At 32.3% G+C, this 21,333-nt stretch overlaps 1 protein-coding gene across 5 annotated transcripts in view; it reads right to left on the bottom strand.

The window, feature by feature from the left end:
• The window catches only part of LOC118198542 (uncharacterized), a 211,667-nt gene that overhangs the window by 181,129 nt on the left and 9,205 nt on the right, over window positions 1-21,333 (bottom strand). For 4 of the 5 annotated variants that reach the window (XR_015040678.1, XM_085814991.1, XM_085814990.1 and 1 more), the window contains exons 2-4: window positions 10,083-10,211; window positions 6,726-6,799; window positions 714-883 (exon numbers count right to left, since the gene is read on the bottom strand). Coding sequence is in view for 4 of the 5 variants with exons in the window: in XM_085814991.1 (XP_085671117.1) it covers window positions 714-883; window positions 6,726-6,799; window positions 10,083-10,211 (373 nt within the window). In the remaining variant the exon portion in view is untranslated. The remainder of the gene's footprint in view (window positions 1-713; window positions 884-6,725; window positions 6,800-10,082; window positions 10,212-21,333) is intronic. The other variant, XM_085814992.1, reaches the window with a different exon arrangement.

Raw genomic sequence — 21,333 nt, 5'->3', positions numbered from 1 at the left:
CCCAGATGGTATAGTGGTTAGTGAACCCCACTGCGATACCAAAGGGCCCAGGTTCGAATCCCGGAGAAGGCATGGATTTAAATTGTCTGTCTCCTCATAGTAGGTAACGGTGGCTACCTATTAGGTGGCCCCACAATAAAATGGCCACCAATTCCAGCCTTAGAAGTGGCCACTGCTGAAAAGGCAAGTGCCCATGGTTCAATTTTAAAAAATATTCTAAATAAGTAAAAAATCATTATACTTTTTTTTTATTATCGTAGCATACCAAGTGCCTGCCCAAACCCTCCAGAATCTGAAAAATGCACTTTCAGATGTGTGACATGCAACTTCATAAAGTTGATCATCAGTTTTGTAAATTTTATGACATCAAGATGCGAGATTTTCTATCAGAGGTGAACGTACACCATATTAAGGAAAATATTGTTGCAAAACAGGGTGAAGAATTTTTTCATGATTTTTCAATTTCTGTAAATCTGACATTAAATCCAATATTTTCAAATTAAGTAACTGGAAAGCATCATAATTTACATTAAATAGTGCTTTTATGCAAACTGTTTGTAACCATGTGTTTACTACGTATAGGTTAAGTTTTATTTCTGTCAGTATCCTTTAATTTTCATGAACCATGAATATAATCTAGGTATAAATAAATATTTTCATATACAGAAATTTTAACAAAGTAGGAGCTTTTGTATAAGACTAAATTTATATACCGTAGTCCAGATAACTCTTCTTCGAACTTAATTCTGGAATTGTCAAATTCTGTTGATAATATATGGCAATTAAAGTCTCCAAAACTTTCAGTTGAATGGGATCTTTCTAATCTTGAAGAATTAAGCAAACTAAGTTCAAAAGCTCCAGTAGAAAAGGGAGTTACACTTCTCTGAAATAATTAAAAATGACAGGATAAATTCATAAAAAGTGTTAATTTAGTTTAAATTTTTCCACACAGATACAATATATAGTAATTGCATACAAACAAAATTCAAATTTAAGAAATATTTTATACTCTAAAACAATTAATTCACATTACAACAAATACTCATACTTCTAGACACTGTCTAGTAACAGTGTACAGTGCTTCTAATACTAATGAAGGAAATAAATATAATTACTCAAAAATATTTTAAGAACTTGCATTTTCCAATAAGAATGATAGGAAAAGTCAGAAAATAATTGGAATTTTATTTTAAAGTGCATGAAAAGTTAGAAAGCGAAGAGAAATTTTTTATTTCTGAATATAAAATGTCTTCTTAACAATACAGCACATGGTGATCCTTACAATTAAGAAGTATAAATTTCCATGCAATTATTCATACAACATACCACATCACTGTTAACTTGCACTGCTGAAGAATAAAAAATGCATTATACTTTTACTAGGATTATACTTAAAGCATTATACTTTTACATTATAATGAAGAAGCTGCCCAGATGGTATAGTGGTTAGTGAACCCCACTGTGATACCAAAGGGCCCAGGTTCGAATCCCAGAGAAGGCATGGATTTAAATTGTCTGTCTCCTCATAATAGGTAACGGTGGCTACCTATTAGGCGGCCTCACAATAAAATGACCACCAATTCCAGCCTTAAGAGTGGCCAGTGCTGAAAAGGCAAGTGCCCGTGGTTCAATTAAAAAAAATATACTAAATAAGTAAAAAATCATTATACTCTTTTTTTATTATTATTATTATTCCCTCCTAATCAAAGGATGTGAAATCTACACGTGATTACAATGTAAAAAAAAAAAGTATACTTTTTTTTATTATTCCCTCCACATCAAAGGATGTGAAATCTACATGTAATCCTAATGAAATTTTTAATAAATTCATAAAATAACATGTCTTATACTATTACAGCATGTATAGTTTAGACTCACTCTCAAATAAAAACAAGATTTTAAATTTCATCAAAAAATTACAAATGCAAACCAAGGGCTCTTAGCGCAGCATTGCTTGTGGATATAAAAATACTAATGTACTGCCTTAGTAGTTTACCAATTTTGGCAAACTTATTGGACAGAAGATGTGATAATTATAATCGGAGAGGAGTGGAGTGAGAAAAGAAGGATGAAAGATACATTTATTGCACACATACTTGTATGTTTTAGTAAGATATTTATCTTGAAAAATCAAGCAATAAATTTCCTTAAAAGTGGGTTTCTGTTTCTTTTACTCTGATCGAAATTTCAGAAAAAGATCACTTTTGTTGTGGATATAACTGCACACTCAATATTTTCTATGCTAATAGTATGATTTCATGTTTTAAACATGCATGTAAAGCATGTATAGCTCAACTCCTGGTCCATGATATTAATCAACACTTAGGCCTGTGGATTCAGTGAACTACGCATGTATAAATTAGGATGCAGTTAGTCTTGTTTAGAATTTTCTAGAGTGTTGAGTTTTAAAGTGTTTAGTTCTATGGCAGTTAAGTGAACTGTGTAGTGTGTTGCATGTAAGCTAAATAGCTATAATTAACTCTCAGTGGTTTCTATTGCATCAAACTTTTTATATTGAATTGTATGATATCTAAAAAAAAAAATTATATTTTGATCAAATGGAACCTTTGAAGTTATTTATCTCACAGCAGCATAGCATGGTTGTTCTTCCAAGAAGCAAGCTGTTTGAATTAGATACGCAAATATTGCGGTGACTTTTGAGCAGTATAACTAATTGTACTGCTCAAAAGTCAGTTTATGAGAGCAATGGCAAGTGAAAAAGACCGGAATACTATGGCTCCGTTCAATGGTACAAATCATACTAAATAAAGTTGGCACGGGAAAGCACTATCTGCCGCAAAGAAATGAGCCAGTTTTTAGGACAAGAACCAGATGCAATGAAAGATTATGAAGTTGTTAAAGGCAAGAAAGCTTATTCACTTCCAATGTTGATTTTAAATGATGTTGATTTTAAAAGTCAGCAAAGCAAATGTGGGAAAAGCTTTGGACTATTCATGTGTCTAAAGGAGCAATGAATCAAATTCTTACTAGAAAACAGCTGGCAACCATAAAGATGAGTCATGAAGTATTAATAAAATAGCATCTTGATAAAATGAAAAAACCTGTAGTAGATTTACGACTATCTGGTGTGGAAGTAAGTGATGTGGATACAATAGTTCATAATCTGATGACTCATTCACCACAGTTGGAAGGTGTTAAGGTTTCACTTGAAAATCAAACAAGTGGAAGTCTCAGCCAGAAGTTTTGTTATTATGTGACTTAGAGACACAGAAGTCCTTTACAATGATTCACAAGTTAACAATACTAAGCATGTAGAAAAAGATAATGTTGCATTTTTACATATCAGAAGGAACTTACCTGCTTTCACTGTAAAAAGAATGGGCATATAGGAGAAAAGTACTAGAAAAAAATTCAGTGTGAGAAACCTAGACATATGTGAATTGAAGTCAACACTAAACAGGAAGAATTACAAGCTTCACAAGTAATTTCATTTACTGCAGATGATTTAATATCAAGAAGCTTTATTATTGACTCTGGAGCAACTTCTCACATGTGTTCTTGTAAAGAATGATTTTCTTTATTCACTTACAAGTCAGGGAATGTGAAATGTGTTTTCCTTTCATCTAGTTTAAACATGAAATGTGTGGGACATGTTTCTGGCAAAACAACCAGCAGTGTTAAAATAACTCTAAAAAATTTTCTTTTTGTGCCAGATTTGAATGGTGAATTAATTTCAGTGCAAAACAGTTTCGATGTGATTTTTAAGGATCACAAAGTATTTATTGTTAACAAAAGCTATAACATATGTTTTGGCTATTGTGATAATCTTGGCCAATATATTTGTGCTGATTATGAAGTGATCTAACAAAACAGAGTGATACCAATCTGTGGCATCATAGACTGACTCACTGTTAAAGTCCAGTACCCAAGAAATTGGGACTTCAAAACTTGGAAATGTTCTGCAAAGTTTGTGCTTATGCGAAAATTAGTGCTACGCTGATGGGAAAATAGCCAAGGCACAGAGGTAAAGCCAATGGCCACAATACACACATGCAGCCAATTACACCAACTACAGAAGCTGGCGAGAATTACTTCAAGACCATTACTGATAATTTCTCACGTTTTACTGAAGTTCAGTTGCTGAAAAGAAAACGTTATGTGGTAGACAAGATGAAAACTTTTTTGAAATCAAGTCTTTCTGTAAGGAAAATTAGAAGTGATAATGCCAAATAATGTTAAGCAAGGAACTACAAGAATTTACTTCCAAACATGGTATTATAACTGATCTATTTCCTCTATATACTTCATCATTAAACTGCGTTGCAGAACGAACTACCTGGAGACTGCTGAATAAAAGGGTGGACTCTGATTTTTTAATCAAAATTTCCAAAGTATCATTGGGAAGTTGTTGCGTTAACCACAGTTTATCTTCATAACAGAATTTCTAATAGCTCTATTGAGAACTATACCTCCAGTTTAAAACACGGTGAAGATCCTGATATGAAAAATATTTGCATATTTGGTTGTGACGCGTATATGTTCATACTTACCTCTCATCAAAGAAAATTAGACACTAAGTCAAAGAAAATAATATTTTTCGAATATTCTATCATGGGTATCATTTGATAGATCCAGTGACAAACTGCATTTTAGTACAAAGAAATGTCAAGTTTAATGAAGAAAAGTTGAACAATGATGGAAGTTTCCAAGAATCTAAATTTTTCTCAAACTAATGATTTTGACATGGAAGAACAGGAAGGCATGATCAAAGATATAAGCAATGTGGATATGCCCCATAGTGAGAGAATGGAAGATGAACAATCGTTAAGAAACATAAAGCCACCAATTAAATATCCTGAGCCTGAAGTATACATGGCCATAATTGTTAATCAAGAAATGTTGTCCTATGAAGATATATCACTATTACAGGAAGAGGAACAAACACTGTGGAAGAAGGCCGTGAATAAAGAAATGCAGATAATGAAAGACAATGACCTTTGGGTTCTTGAAGAATTACTACCTGTAAAAAGATCAATTTCATTTAAAAAAGATGAATGAAGTTTATTTTATGATAAAAAAGGAAACAGGAAGTATAAAACATGACTGGTGGCTTATGGCTTCATGCAACAAGAAGGTATTCATTATAATAATACTTATTCACCTGTAATTAGAATGCCTGCTTTAAAGTTCATTCTGGTGATTATTCAAGAACAAAAGTTAGGTGTTCTAAATCTTAAGATACCAGAACTGCATTCTTAAATAACGATTTAAAAGAAGCCATCTATATGTTGTTGTTGTGCCTTATCTCACTTGTGGATCAACCAAAAAGTTATAATGGCCCCAGTAATAGAAAATGTATGCTTAAAAAAGGTTTATATGGATTGAAACAGACATCTTGAGAGTATAAAAAAAGTTTGCAATTTTGCAGTAAAATTTCCTTTTAAGCAATTAAACAGTGAGCCTTGTACTTTTTGTCGCCCAAAGAATGGCTCAAAGGTAATTATTGCTCTTTATGTCGATGACTTACTAATTGCTGAACCAAATAATTGTAAACTTGGTGTAATTATTGAGTTGTTAACAAAAAAATTCAATATATACAAATTTAGAGCAGTTTCTGAATTTCTAGGAATGCAAATAAAGAAAAATAAATTATTTTCAGATCAAGAATTTTACATCTTGCAGTTGTTGAAAAAATTCAACATATTGGACTGCAAAGTGTGTTCTACTCTGATGGAATCTAAATTGATGCCAACTGATTTCAAAAAAGGTTCTACTTGTGAAAAACCTACTGAGAACTTATTGCTTCATTACTGTATTTAGCTTACATGACAAGACCAGATATTTTACATGCAGTGAATTGGTAAGCCAGCTGCATGAAAATCTTACTGAATCTGCATGGTGTACTTTAAACGAATTCTTCACTATAACATTAAAGGAGCAGCTAAAGTGGAATTAGTGTACTCAAAGTGTAAGATTTCTTATATAAATATGCACATAGATGCAGATTGAGGCGGGACACCCTAATGATAGAAAACCGATTTCTAGTTATGTTAAATGTTTGGCCTTAACTATGGTGCTGTAGAAACAAAATTGTGTAGCTTTATACTCAATGGAAGTTGAGATTATTACCTTAGCAAAAGATGTTCAAGATATACTATGGTTGAAATCAATAATTAGTGACATGCATTAATATTAATAGTATCACAGCATTTGAGGATAATCAATGATATTTGTTAGGTATCAAGCAGATACCTAAAGAAAATGATTCAGGAGGGTTGAAACACCTAGACTTTAAGCTTAAATTTATTCATGAGTAAAAGCATATAATAAAGAAAAATAATTATAATTCAATAAATCTAAATTGTTTTAATTTTTTTCATCCAATAAAGAAGCAAAAAAATTACAGCATTTACACAGGTATCCACCATATATCCACCATATACAAAGGGATGCCTTTGTAGAGGAATTTTTAGGGAAAACTGGCTTGTATCCATGCTGCACATGAGAAAAACCATAAAAACTCCCAAGCAATTAGCCTATTTACCAGGATTTGACCTCAGATTGAAATACCAACATTCAGTGATTTTTATCACTCTGTCACTGGTGGGCCAAACAAAAAACATTAACTATGGTCAAAGTTCCCCTAAATTATTTTATTCTAAAAAAAAAAAAAAAAAAAAAAAAAAATTCAAGGATGACGTTTATAAAGCATTTAGATTGGAAAATTAATAAATTTATAAGAAAGAAAATAGAATGTCACTCACCATATCAAAACAAACTGGAGAAAAGGAAGTAGTGTCACTGGTGCAATGCATAAATAAAAAATTATGCACTTCATCTACAAATAAAATATTCATAAGCATTTCATTCAAAATTAACACACACCTACTAGAATTTAAAGTATGCATCAGGAACCTTACATTGGAAAAAATAAATAAGTAGGAATGTAGAAATTTATTTAATAAAGTCAATAACATATAAAATCAACAATAATCAACAGCATTTTATACAAACTTAGAAACTGATATAACTTAAAGTATGGAGCAGAAACCTTACATTAAAAGCAATAAGAAAGAAAGAAAATTATAGAAAATGATTTAATTTTAACTTAAAAGGAAACTGATTTAATAAAGATTGCTAGTAAAATGGTTTCTTTAATTCATATATTTTGCTATTGAATTTTTTTAATTTTATAAAAGAGAAAATAATAGAAATTGACGTATATTATATTTGCATGCATCATTAGAAATACGTTTTAAATACATTAACAGCATGAACTTTTAAGCAGATAACAAATGTTAAAATTGTATACTACAAATTAGAAAAATCATTAAAAGTTCAAGTTATTGTCTTCTCATATGCACCCCCTCAAAAAAAAAATTGCTTTCAAACCCAAAAAAAAAAAAAAAAAAAAGCTTTCAAATTGCTTAAAATAAATAAGAATTATGGTGGTTTTAAGAGAAATCTGAAAATTTTACTCGGAAGTTTACAGGTATTTTATTTATCATTTAATTTTCAAGTTGCTTTTAAAATGCTAAAAAGTTCAAGACTTTTTAATTTTATTTTAGATTATAAAGCAGTGCAGCGTAATATAATCCAAACTTTATTTTACTATTTTAAATATTTTGCTACCCAAAACTTCCATAGCATTAATACCTACAAATTAAAAAAATTAGCTTCATATATGCACCTCATTGGTTAACTCAAATGATGTATATGTAAACCATTTAAAGAGTCATCTTCATTAAAATATGTAATTATTGGGCATAACCATTCGTTGATATAAAAAAATTAAAATTTTGTACAAGGCAAGCCACACAATTCTCGAGTTTAGGAAAAAAAAAAAAGAATTTTTTGCGAAAGTAATAAACTAAATTAATTAGCAGGATAACCACCTAATTCTTCATAGTAAATTCAAGAAACAGCTCTATCTGACTATAAAGTATTCCAAATTAGCGTTTTTAAAAAGGTAAACAGATCAGTTGACTACATGCTATTAGGAATTCATTAATTTATTGATTCAGTATGGTGGACCTGCATTTTACATAAAATTATTACATTTTTGACAGCAAATGTGTTAAACATAATTAATAATTCAGTATGGAAGACAATACTGTATATACAATGAAACATTGCATATAAAATAAATGTGAAGTATCAGAAAAATTTAAACCATTTAATTTTTAATCATATCTACAAGTAAAAACAAAAGCCATACAAGTTTTACAAGCTCAAGAATACTACATATTAAAAGCTGATCAATAAATTTTACAGCTGTGTGTACAAAATAAGAATACACAACTATAAAATTTGCATCAGAAATATCTCTCTTGTATTATAATAATAATTTAAAATATACAAATAATTCATCAAAATTTATAAAACTATGAAAGGATTCAATAAGTGCTTCATTTAATGGTAGACATTCACTGAGCTGTGCAGTTTGAAAATCAAAATAATAAAGATTACAGTAGACACTGTTTATTTCTCTGTACAGTAGGCCCTACTTAAGGTGGTCACATTTGTCCATGACTATTTTGATAACATCAACAGAATAATAACATTAAATAATGAGAAAAAGGTCTTCATCAAAACACCAATGAATTAACCTAATTTAATCTAATTAGAAACATATAAATACTTTCAAAATATTTCGATCAAGAAAAAAATTATTAATAGTGGATTGTCGGAAGCTGCTATGCAAAAGTTCATTGATATACTATTCATAACAATACTTTCTGTCACAGCAGTATGCCATTGACCTCAGTATTTGTTTCACAAACAAGTGTAAATCAAACCTTTAATGTTTTCACAACATTGTGTTGGTGTGATATTGCCGTCATCCATACTTACATTTCAATTTTGTTTTAATTTGCAAATATCTTCATGATTCTTTAAAATCTCACACAAGAAGGTTTGAGAAAATTTTCATTTAAGAGCAGCCCTCAAATCGATCATTTTTGGGAGTTGCTCATACTAGTCTAACAAATCATTTTTATCATTTAGACTCAAATCATTATTTTTTTTACTTATCTCCAGAATAAAAATAGCACAGGATTTTCAACAGATTTAAAAAATGGGCACTTTCTAAAATAGAACATTTATAAAGATCTAAAGCAGAGAACACAGAAAAAAACATTTTTGAAACAGAAAAATCAAGTTCATCTACAGGTTTGGTTTATTTAATTATGGCAAAGCACAAGGGCTATCTGCCTAAGGGGAGGGATGCCTTTGCAGAGAACTAGCTCAGGAAAACTGGAACATATTTACGTTACACATGGGGAAAACCAGAAAAATGCCCATGCAGCAACCCCATTCGGCAGGATTCAGTGACTTTACCATTCTGCGTTGATGGGCCTCAGTTCACCTATAATTAAATTTCATTAACTTAGTTAGTCCAGTTGATCTTCCAAAAACTTGGAAAATGGATTCTTTGAACACTGTTGATTTAAATTTTAAAAAAAAAAAAAAGGTGTTTGGTGGTTTAATCTTTTACATGGTGACATTTCTCTGTCGTTTGCCCATTTCTATGATCTGTTTTAGCTTCATTTAGAAATCTTATCTTTTATTTGGTGACTTTACTTTGTTTTAGAAATTCATTCTTTTAACATTTTCATCACATTAACTTATTCGTTGATCACAATAAGCTATGTATTTTCCATGTTATCATATACAAATGGGTGGGACTTTGTTAATTAAATAATATTTGAATGATAACATCAATCACAATTATATCAATCACCTACTGCATCACACTTTAATAAATATAAAGCATGAAGCCAAGAATATTTCATGATAGAAAAGATTTCCAAGTATCCTGATTAACTGCAACCACTGCTAAACTTAATATACTTTTTCTCATTTTACAAAAGTATAAGATTGCTGTGAAGCTGTTTTTAAATTACAATAGGATTTAAAAGAAGAAAGAAAAGAAAAACACATAATATCTTTAATTTACATGAAGCAATTCTTTCAGATTTCCAAAATTAAAGGGTGAAAGACATATCAAATAATCAAATAATGAATCTCAAAATCTAAACACTAAAAATATTTCAGAAACTGCCATATAGAATTTTAAATTTATAAATTTATAAATTTAATATCAAAAGTAACTGAAATACCACTAGTCAAATAGAAGATTTCATGATCATCCCAAGCATTCAAAGCACATTCCAATAAATCTTGTTGCAGATGATTCTGAACTAAATGCATTATCTTCATATGATGGTCATCAGAAGAGACTGGAATATCTTTAACAAAAATATATAAGTAAGATAATATGTAAGATATAATAAAATGCAATGGCTACACTAAGAAATGATTCGCAACCTCAAAATCGACTATTCTAGATTTTATGTTCTTTCCCTAAGTTCATCTGTTCTCCCAAGTTCAAGATCTTTCCATGTTACATAATGCTGCTTGAAAAAGGGAACTAAAATCTAAAATTAACCAATGACAGCTTTGCTGTACTTATGCACCGGTGTAGTATAAATATTGCTTCACAAGCAATTATGTCATTCCTTTCCGTAACTAAATATTAAATTGAATACTTATGCCATACCTTTAAAAACCAGTGTACATAAAAATTATTGTATTCAACTATGACTGAAAAGTAATTTGTCTGCCACAGAAATAATTTGACATATGAAAAAACAAAGCTGGTGATTCACAAAATTCAGTTTGGTTAGGTTCGTCTGTATGCCTTCACCCTCAGCCATGACAACTATGCATTAAAATATCACACATATATATGTGACCTCAAAACCTTTCACAGTTAAACATTGAAAGCATTTAAAGTTAATGGCATACATAAAAATTAATATGCATATCGTATATTCAAATAAATTAAGATGTATTTATAAGATATGAAATTTTAATAATATATGAGTATCACATCAAAAGATAAATAAATACAATATAAATAAGTTTAAAATACTATTGTTAATTCAAGGACATTGAATCAAAGATAGAATTGAAATATGCTAAAAAGTTAATTTTTAAATATATATTTTTTTCACGGAAAAATTACATGAATTGTAATTAAATTTGTTTCACTGTTTATGAAAGCTCCTGAATAAATGACTACTTAATTTTTATTTATATTTGCTTATTTCCATCCACTTGACAAATTGCTAAGAAATATTGCTGACAAAAACTAATCTACCGCTGCTTTGAAGCAGATCTGTAAACCTAACATTTACTGAAACACTTTCCTCAAGCCAATTTGTGATGTGTCAATCTTCATTTTTATGATCTTCTTTAACAGCTTTGTTGGAAGAACATACCAAAAATAATTTGGAATGAAAGATTCTATAACCAGACACTAAAACTCTCCAAGCATCAGTGTTGCAATGATGAATCAAAATGGAGCTTACCTCCAAAATATATATCAGCTGTTTTTTATGACACATCAAGCTCATAACTCTTTTGCTACAGAACAAAAGTTAACCTCAAGAGCATAAAAACAATTCAAAATAAGACTTCAACATTTACATGTCCCATACACATGTCAATCAAAAATAGAGGAGCTATTTTTTTGTTTTTGGCCAAAGAGTTTTTATTCCATTTTTATAGCTTTCCAAACAGTTCCAACTCTGTTTGTTACTGTTAGCTTTACAGGAAGTAGGCAGATTTTTGACATTTCTAAACATTTTGGCTTCTCCCCAGATACCTAAGAGATCTCCATTCACACCAGATTTTGCAAGAATTATGATTCCATGAACTATGATTTTGGGAACTTATTATTATTGCATTTTTTGCAAATTTTAATGTTTGGTTTGAAGAGTTATTTTGTAAAACAGCTCAGCTTCAATGATGTTATAAAAATTATTGTTTTATCGCAATGAGAGATAATCATCATTAACACAAAAAGTGTTGATAAATACCAAAATGTGAATAAAAGTAGTTGTTATATTCATTAATCCTAAATACTAAACAGCTAAGTAAAAGACTAGCCACATGCTCCTGAAACTTTGAAATCCTTCCCTGGTTGAGAAACCCTATTTTAAGGGAAACTGGTTTATATACAGATTACACATAAAAATAAAAAAATAAATAAAAAACATGAAAACTTTTATATAGCGAGCCTGCTTGCTAACATTTGAACCCAAATTAACCAGATGTGTGAGAAAATTTATTGATTTATTAAATCAATTAAAATATTGATTTAATATAAGTAAAAATTATAATAATAACAAATTTACCATAGAACCTGCATTACATTCTACAGAAATAACTATACATGATGGAAATTATACAATTACAGATTTAAATAAATATTTGAAAAACAAATTATTAAGAAATGATCCTCCAATCAAATTTGATATTGTTAAAGCAAGACAAAGAATATTTATAAAATTATCTAATAGATGGGATATTAATTTTAAAAATGGTGAATTTCATAAAATTATAGGATTTCAGAGGGAGGAAGAACATATAAGGCTCTAGATGACAGCAAAACTGAGGATATCAGTCTCTCGTCTAAGATAGAAGGTGAAAATATTGCTGATATATCCAATAGAAATTATAATATTATTAATTGTAATATAGTAAAAAAAGCTTACATAAATGAGAAAATCCACTAAAATTATTCATTCATTTAATAACCTACATCCACTAAATAGTATGATTTCAAAATCATTTGAAAAACCAATGTTTTTTCCCGTTTAATTAGTTGAACTTAGTAGTACTCATATGTGGGTAACTAATCCAAATAATGACCTCATTGATTTAAATAATCAACTAGTTGAATATAATTTTATTGTTAGAGAAGTCAAAAGTTATTTGAAAAAAATTCATATCTCCTGATTTTTAACATAAATCTATAATAATAAAAGCAAGTGTAATGTGTCTGTCTGTCTGACCGAGCTCTCCAGCCAAAGCTATCGCACGCAGGGACCTGGAATTTTTTATACGGAAGCACAAAGGGGCTGGCCACCAGACCTCGAAGCCCGATTTTCGATTTTTGAATTAGAAAAATTTTAAAAAAACTATTTATAATTAATTAATCACGGTTTTTTTGACTCACTGATATTATTATTTGTTTTCAAATAACGTTCGATTGTAACAATTGATTTCTTTATTCTAGCGTTAGTTTGCTGTTTTGACGATACATTAAATCGATTAATTACAATTCATTTCTTTTTTGTAGCTTTAGTTTGCTGTTTTCATGGCACATTAATTTCTTTTTTTTTTTTTCAGAATTGCACTTTATAAACTTTTTGTTTCTTAATTAATATTATCATGGTTTTTTGACTCACTGATCGTGTTGCTATTATTTATTTTCAAATAACGTTCGATTATAACAATTGATTTCTTTATTGTAGCGTTTTCTTCAGTTTTTGTAATCATTCTTCTGTTGGTTGCTTAACTTTTGCTTTTCAGATTTTAGAAGAAATATGCCGCAGCCACCTCGAAAAAAGAAATGTTTGGAAAATAAAAATCGACAAGAGAGCGATACCCTCGCCAGTTCTTGAAAGAGACGCAGACGGGACAAGACGGATATCCACTGTATCGTCGTAGAAGCCCTGCAGATGGAGGTTTTACAGCAAGCATCAATCTACGAGGATCAGAAGTTTCGGTGGACAATGCCTGGATTGTTCCTTACTGTCCACTACTATCCAAAATTTTTAACGCACATATCAACGTTGAGTACTGCAATTCTGTCAAGTCCATAAAGTATGTATGCAAGTATGTCAATAAAGGATCCGACATGGCTGTATTTGATGTCACCAGTGGAGCCAATGAACTGAATGAAATTCATCAATATGAGATGGGAAGATACATTAGCAGCAATGAAGCAGTGTGGAGAATACTCAACTTTCCAATCCACGAACGTCATCCCACAGTCGTTCATCTAAGCGTCCACCTTGAAAATGGCCAGAGAGTGTACTTCACTGAAGAAAATGCTGCTGAACGGGTCCAGGCACCCCAGGAAACAACGCTCACATCTTTCTTCAAGCTGTGCACCCAAGATAACTTTGCTCGCAATTTACTTTACAACCAAATTCCAAAGTACTACACATGGAACAGCAGGAACAAGAGTTGGAACCGCCGTAAACAAGGACAAATTGTTCCAGAAGAAACAGGAATCCGGTCTACTAATGCTCTTGGCCGTGTCTACACCGTCCATCCCAACAACTCCGAATGCTTCCACCTTCGCCTATTACTACATGAAGTTAGAGGCCCAACATCATTCACGGATTTGAGAACCGTTCAAGGAAGAGTCTGCAACACTTTCAAAGAGGCCTGCCAACTTCAAGGACTTCTGGAGAATGACGAACACTGGAACACGGCGTTAGAAGAAGCAGCTGCATCTCGATCACCCAAGATGATGCGTAATCTGTTTGCTGTAATGCTTCAAACGTGCTCCATGTCGGGCCCTGAACAGTTATGGATGAACCACAGGGAGAACCTGTCTGAAGACATACTGCATCAAGCAAGGATCCAGCAGCAGAATATGGACCTGGACTACAATGACGACATCTTTAACAGAGCCCTAATCTACACTGAGAACAAGATAATATCTCTAGGAGGATTGAACCTGAAAAGCTTTGGACTTCCCCAACCTAACAGAAACAGCGATTCTGCCATTTCCAGTGAAGTAATTAGAGAACGAAGTTATAACATGGATGTGCTCGCAGCTTATATACAGGAGAATGAGCCTAAATTGGTCCAAGATCAAAAAGAAGCCTTTGACAAGATTACTAGAGCAGTTTTTGATAGGCAAAGGGGTATATTCTTTTTGGATGCTCCAGGCGGAACCGGGAAGACGTTTCTTATCAACCTTATTTTGGCAAAGGTGCGGCACAGAAATGAGATTGCCCTGGCTGTCGCTTCATCCGGCATTGCTGCTACACTCTTGACAGGTGGTAGGACTGCTCACTCGGCGTTCAAGTTACCCTTAAATCTGACAAGCACAGAGACTTCAACGTGTAACATCCCAAGGAATTCAGGAAAGGCAAAGGTTCTACAGGATTGCAAGCTCATCGTTTGGGACGAGTGTACCATGTCCCACAAAGCCGCATTCGAAGCATTAGATGTCACCATGAAAGACCTCAGACGGAACAATGACAGAATGGGAGACGTCGTAATGGTTTTGGCAGGCGATTTTCGACAGACGCTACCAGTTATTCCGCGTGGAACGAGGGCAGATGAAATGCAGGCCTGCATAAAATCTTCTTACATCTGGAATGGCATTCAAACACTTGGATTATCGACTAACATGCGAGTTCATCTCAACGGTGATCCCTCTGCCCAGCAGTTTGCAGATAATCTACTGAAACTAGGAAATGGAGCCCTTACTTCAGAAAATGAAGATGGATATGTAGCGATGCAAGGCATTGGAAGGATTGTGACTACTGAAGAAGAACTGAAAGAGGCTGTGTTTCCGAATGTGATTCACCACTTCACTGATCACGCATGGCTGTGCGAAAGAGCAATTCTTACCCCAACAAACGAAGCCGTCAGTGTTATCAACAAGGAACTTTTACAGAACTTACCCGGAACTCTTCATATTTACAAATCTATAGACACGACATGCAATATTGACGAGGCTGTCAACTATACGACAGAGTTTCTCAACAAATTAGAGCCACCTGGAGTACCCTCCCACATATTGGACTTGAAGGTTGGAGCACCGATAATTCTCCTCAGGAATCTGGATCCGCCTGCACTTTGCAATGGAACAAGACTTTCTATCAAGAAACTGATGCCAAATATTATAGAAGCCACCATCATGACCGGACATGCTGCAGGCGAAGATGTGTTTATTTCAAGAATTCCTATAATCCCTTCCGATCTCCAGTTTCAGTTTAAGCGTCTACAATTCCCTGTTCGTTTGAGTTTCGCGATGAGCATTAATAAGGCACAAGGACAATCTCTCAAAGTTGTAGGGCTCGACCTCCGTAAGCCGTGTTTCTCCCATGGTCAACTGTACGTGGGTTGTTCAAGAGTTGGTAATGCCGATAATCTACACATCTTAGCTCCGAATGGAAGAACATTAAATATAGTTTATCCCGAGGCTCTCTAACGAAAAGGACAATCTAACGAAAAATTATTGCCACTCTCCACTCTCCCAAACTAACTCTGACTATCATGCTTTAAATAGTGATGTTATTGTTTAGTGCTCTCTTGAGAGCATGAGCAATAATCCGAATGGTGCTGCCGTACCAACAGACATTAATCGGTCAGGGGCCCTTGCGACCCCAGCCCGAGCTCCACAAACATACACAAACACTCTCCTCTTCTAATTCATTGTCATCTAAATTTAACTTACACTTAAATTAAAAATTTAATTGGTTCTTAACTCCAAATTTCCTGTAAGCAGGATGTTTTATTTCATCCATGTTTTCGTTACTTTTTATTTTTTCTGTACTGTACTCTCTATCTTTCCCTTTCAACTCTTTCCTATCTTTGATTTTGAATTTTTTATGTTTACTTTTCTTTATACTTCAGACCAATGATTATAACCACATGACTATGGTTTCCTAGCATGTGCTAATATGAGGTCTGTTCTCATTTAAACTAATTTTTTAACAGATGGCTCATGGTTAGGATATATTGTTCCTTTTTATCGACGGGGAATGTTGTGTGGGGGGGGAGAGAGAGAGACAGTCTACATGTCCTACACTACTATTCCTGCGCTATTCACTTATCTGCATTTTCTAAATGCACGGGCAACGCCGGGCGGGTACAGCTAGTAAATAATAAATTAGATTAAGAAATAAAAAAAAACTGAAGGAAAGATTTTTACAGATTAAGACTTTTTTAGATTTTTTTTTTTTTTTTCGTCAGACCAGATGCTGTCTGAATCAATAACAGATAATAAGCCCTCAGCTTCACTGTCACTTGAAAAGCAAGCAATACATGACAAATTAAATGAAATACTTTCAATGAAAAGTTTCAAAATTATATGTAAATAAATGGAAGAGATTTATAACTTAGCAGATATGGAATATAATCACAATAACAAAACTGAAAGTGAAGAGCTTTTAGAATACAATAAAGAAGAAAATACAAAAGATCAGAGTGAAAATACTATTATAATTTTATTATAAGAGGAAAAGCATAATACAGTCAAAAGTCGTTAATTCGGACACCCATAATCCGGAATGGGCTAATCTTTAGAATATGGTAACAGGTAGTTTGGCGACATTTTGGTAAGGCAATAAAGGTTACTAGCTAGGACTTTAGTAGTGTACATGGATAAAGTCAAGAGTGGGCGCATTAGCCATTTTTGTGCAATTCTGGGATGTTTTCTAAGTGAAAATAGGTCGACGTGTACATAGGTGATACCGTGTATGTGGAGTTCTTCAAAACGCGGTAAGCAGCGGGCGATTCTGCACTTTCTCCCAATTTAGCACCTAATCTTCGTCATGATTAATCACTTTTGTTCCATAAAAGTTCTAGCATAAGCGTAATTCGGCTAGCAGATTGTTGGAGAAAAATGTTGAGTAAAAAAAAAAAAAAAAAAGTCTTTACTTCGTGAAAACAAAATGGCGTCCAAAAAAAAAAAAAAATAGCAGGTTGCTGTAGCAGGGTTGGTCACCAAATTTTCGACAAAAAATCATTAAGTTACCGTAATCCAAAGATTAACCCCGGAATGATCTATAATCCAGACCTTAAAGCTACAAACTTTCTGTGCATGCGTCACGTTGATGCATACACATAGGCATTTACATATGCGCGTAAGACCTTTATGGCTGCGCATATGCTTGTGTGCATGCTCATAATACGTTTACACATGCACATTTAATGTATAACGGATGGTATAAGCTAAAATTATCTAATTATATATTTCAGTTAACGTAGCAGATTGCGTTGTTCCTTAATCTTCGAATTGGATATGGCTTATTATTTTTTGCAGACTGTTAGAGCAATTTTATAAAAGTAAGCTTGAACTTTCGATTATGTTAAATGGAATTTCCGATGCTGGAGCTCCCAAAGGATCTACAAAGCGAAAGTATGTTTCTATGTCCATCAAACAAAAAGTGGAATTGCTGCAAAAAATGGATAAAGGCATATCCTTTGTTTCTATAACCATTCCGAAATGTGTTTATCAATTTCACGATGCTCTGCGGCGGGAGGGGGGGACGCCGAAGTCCCTACGAGTCCGGATTAACAACTTTTGACTGTATTTTATGTTCAAGAAGTTTTCTCCAATTAGAACTAAAAATTGTAATAATAATAATAATAATAATGATCGTATTAGAACTAAAAATTGTACAAAAAAATAATTATAAAATAGTTATAAAAGATGCAAATCTGATATTGAGCCATTATATATTTTGAAATGACGCAAAGTTTGTGTCTGAAAACTATAAAATTAAAAAGAAATAGAAATTGAATGGCATCAGTTCAGAATGCTAAAATCCTCTCCACCAGCTTCCTCTACCGGAACGTATAAAATTACATCTACTTCAGATGATGTTTCATGTTTATATATTCTCCCTCAATATGTTGAAAGTGAAAAGAATGCAACACAAAATAATATGATAGTGGATCATTTAGATATGACTGATTGTTATTTAACAGTTAATGAAAAGGAATTTCATAATACAAATTATAAAATGGATTTTTTTAAAAAATATAATAATAATAATAGATTATATACATTGCTTAAAATTAGGGCTGAATGATATTAATTCTGAAACAGGATCTATGACAGATCTTTTAGAATTTGAAAAACTTTATTTATTGTTATGGTCTCTCTAATCATGGAAGTTATACTTCAATCGTGACAGTGAAATAAATTTTTAATTGGACATTAAGATATAATCCTCAAGAATTTAGATTTTACTTTAATTTATTAGAGAAAAAGAAATGTACTTTAATTACAGCAACATGACAAATTACTATGATAGAAAATGTAAAATTATCATTATAATTGAAAAACATATACAGTCAAAAGTCTTTAATCCGGACATCCATATTCCAGAATGACCTATAATTGGGACCTCAAAGCTACAAACTTTCTGCGCATGCGTCGACGCATGCACAAAATACCTTTACGCATGTGCATAATACCTTTACGCATGCGCATAATACCTTTACACATGCGCCGCGTTTAATGTATAACGGACGGTATAGGCTAAGCTAAAATTATCTAATTATCTATTTCAGTTAATGTTGCAGATTGCGTTGTTCCTTAATCTTCTGATTGAACCAGGCTTATTATTTTTTGTAGACTGTTAGAGCAATTTTATAAAAGTAAGCTTGAACTTTGGATTATGTCAAAAAGAATTTCCGATTCTGGAGCTACCAAAGGATCTACAAAGCGAAAGCATGTTTCGATGTCCATCAAACAAAAATTCTTTGATTCTCTAACCATTCCAAAATATGTTTATAAATTTCCCGCTGCTCTGCGGGGGTAGGGGGGGACAACGCGGTGCGCAATGAACTGGAAGTTGATCTGTCAGCACTATCCTTATCTTCAGAGCAGATGTTTTTATTTTATTCAGCTTATAATTCCTTACTAAATGTAATATTTCATCTCGATGTACTCTGTCTTTGATATGATTTAAATCAAATTCCTTGTCATTATACAGAGGCTGTTCGCACATTTTTTAAATGATTTTGAAAAGTGGTAATAAAAAATTGTTTGCTGCAAAAAAAGTTATAGCAATTTATGTTTTTAAAAGTCAAAATTATCATCTGTGGCTTGAAAGTTTTGTTTTTATTCAAAATGGCAAATTTAACAAAGCAGTGGTTCGAAGGCTACATTTACGCTCTTTCCGAAGAGAAATATGCATACTCCGTTATCCAAAAACGATGTGAGAGTAATGGTTTTGTGATATCTAAAGTGTCGATAGGTAATATCATCAACAAAAAAAGAAAAAACTGTCAAATTGGAGCCTCAAGTGGGACAAAAATTCCAAACAAGTATACAAGGAAAAAACGGACATCTTCGACTATTGCAAAGGTACGTTGTTTAATGTTAAAAGAAAATCCCCCTAGTCAAAGGACAGTTGCAAAATTATTAAAATGCTCGGTGTCCACTGTAAACAAAATGATAAACGTTGATTTAAATCTTAAGAAAGCGAAAAAACGCAATGTGCATCGTCTTCTTCCAAAGCATATCGCTCCACGCAGGACACGCTGCAGAATTCTATATGAGAAACACTTATCCAAAGAAAAATGGAAAACAATTGTCACAATAGATGAAGCATGGGTGTATTTAAATGATTGTAACAAAAAAGAGCCATTTATTATCATAAAAGAGGAGAAAAAAATTTAAGTACATGGTGCAAAGAATCGAAAAAAAGTTTTTCTAAGGGATTCAGGATTGTTGCTGGTTTTTCATATAATGGCAAGTTAAAAATAAAGAGAGTGCAAAAAAAAAAATGTCAAGATTAACTCCAAATACTATGGGGCACATATTTTATCGTCAATTTTTCTGAATGAAATACCATCGCTTTACCCACAGTGCCATCAATCTGCGAGACTCTATCAGGACAAAGCTTGCAGTCACACATCAAAATCCACTGTAAATTTCCTAAAAGAAATGGAACAAAAAACTAGTATCAAGGCCATACCCTTCACTGATATCCCTACTAAATCTCCCAACGTGTCCTATGGATTTGTGTGCTTTTGGACTTAAAACTTCATTATCCAAACGTTGTCCCAAAACCCTAACAGGGCTCTGGAAAGCTGATCGGGAGGAATGGGATAGAATATCTCTTCTGCCACTTCAAAAGGCATTATTATCCAGAAAATTGTGGTGTCGAAAGATAGTTCAAAATAAGGGATGTCAAATACAACATTTAAAACACAAGAATTTTATGTAATTTAGTTTTGTGAATACAATATACATCGTCTAAAAAATGTTTAAATAGACTCTGTAAATATCACGAATACACATCAAATAGTTTTCTGGTTGCAATTTTCTAATTTCGACTATGCGTAATGTATGCTTTACGCATGCGCGCATTGAAAGAAATGTTTAATAAAGTAAACAAATAAATATTAAGCTTTTTTTTTGTAAATTTTGATACCCTTTAGATCCATAATTGCTCTTTATTTCATAAATTATGGTTTCATATTTTTAATTTTATAATTTCTGCATGCCATCTTACCAGATTTAAACTGATGATCTATAATCCGGAAAAACCGATAATCCAGAATCGCCGAAGTCCCAATGAGTTCGGATTAAAGACTTTTGACTGTATCAATATGTTTTTCTTCCAGTGGTAAACAAAAATTAAAGAATTGGAAAATATAAACCATAAATTTGCTCGCACCAGGTCAGGCAGAACCATTTTTATAATATTTTTTGTTCAAATTAGATAAAAATAAAAGTTTTCAACAATAATAATTTGTAGCAAACACAAATTTAAAAACATGTCTGATTGTAAAATAAGTATTGTTCTGGTT

Source organism: Stegodyphus dumicola, chromosome 4, assembly GCF_044657685.1.
Source record: "Stegodyphus dumicola isolate Sdum_Otavi_A_Nest chromosome 4, ASM4465768v1".
NCBI classification, from domain to species: Eukaryota; Metazoa; Arthropoda; class Arachnida; order Araneae; family Eresidae; genus Stegodyphus; species Stegodyphus dumicola.
This window is presented reverse-complemented; position numbering and strand designations above follow the sequence as displayed.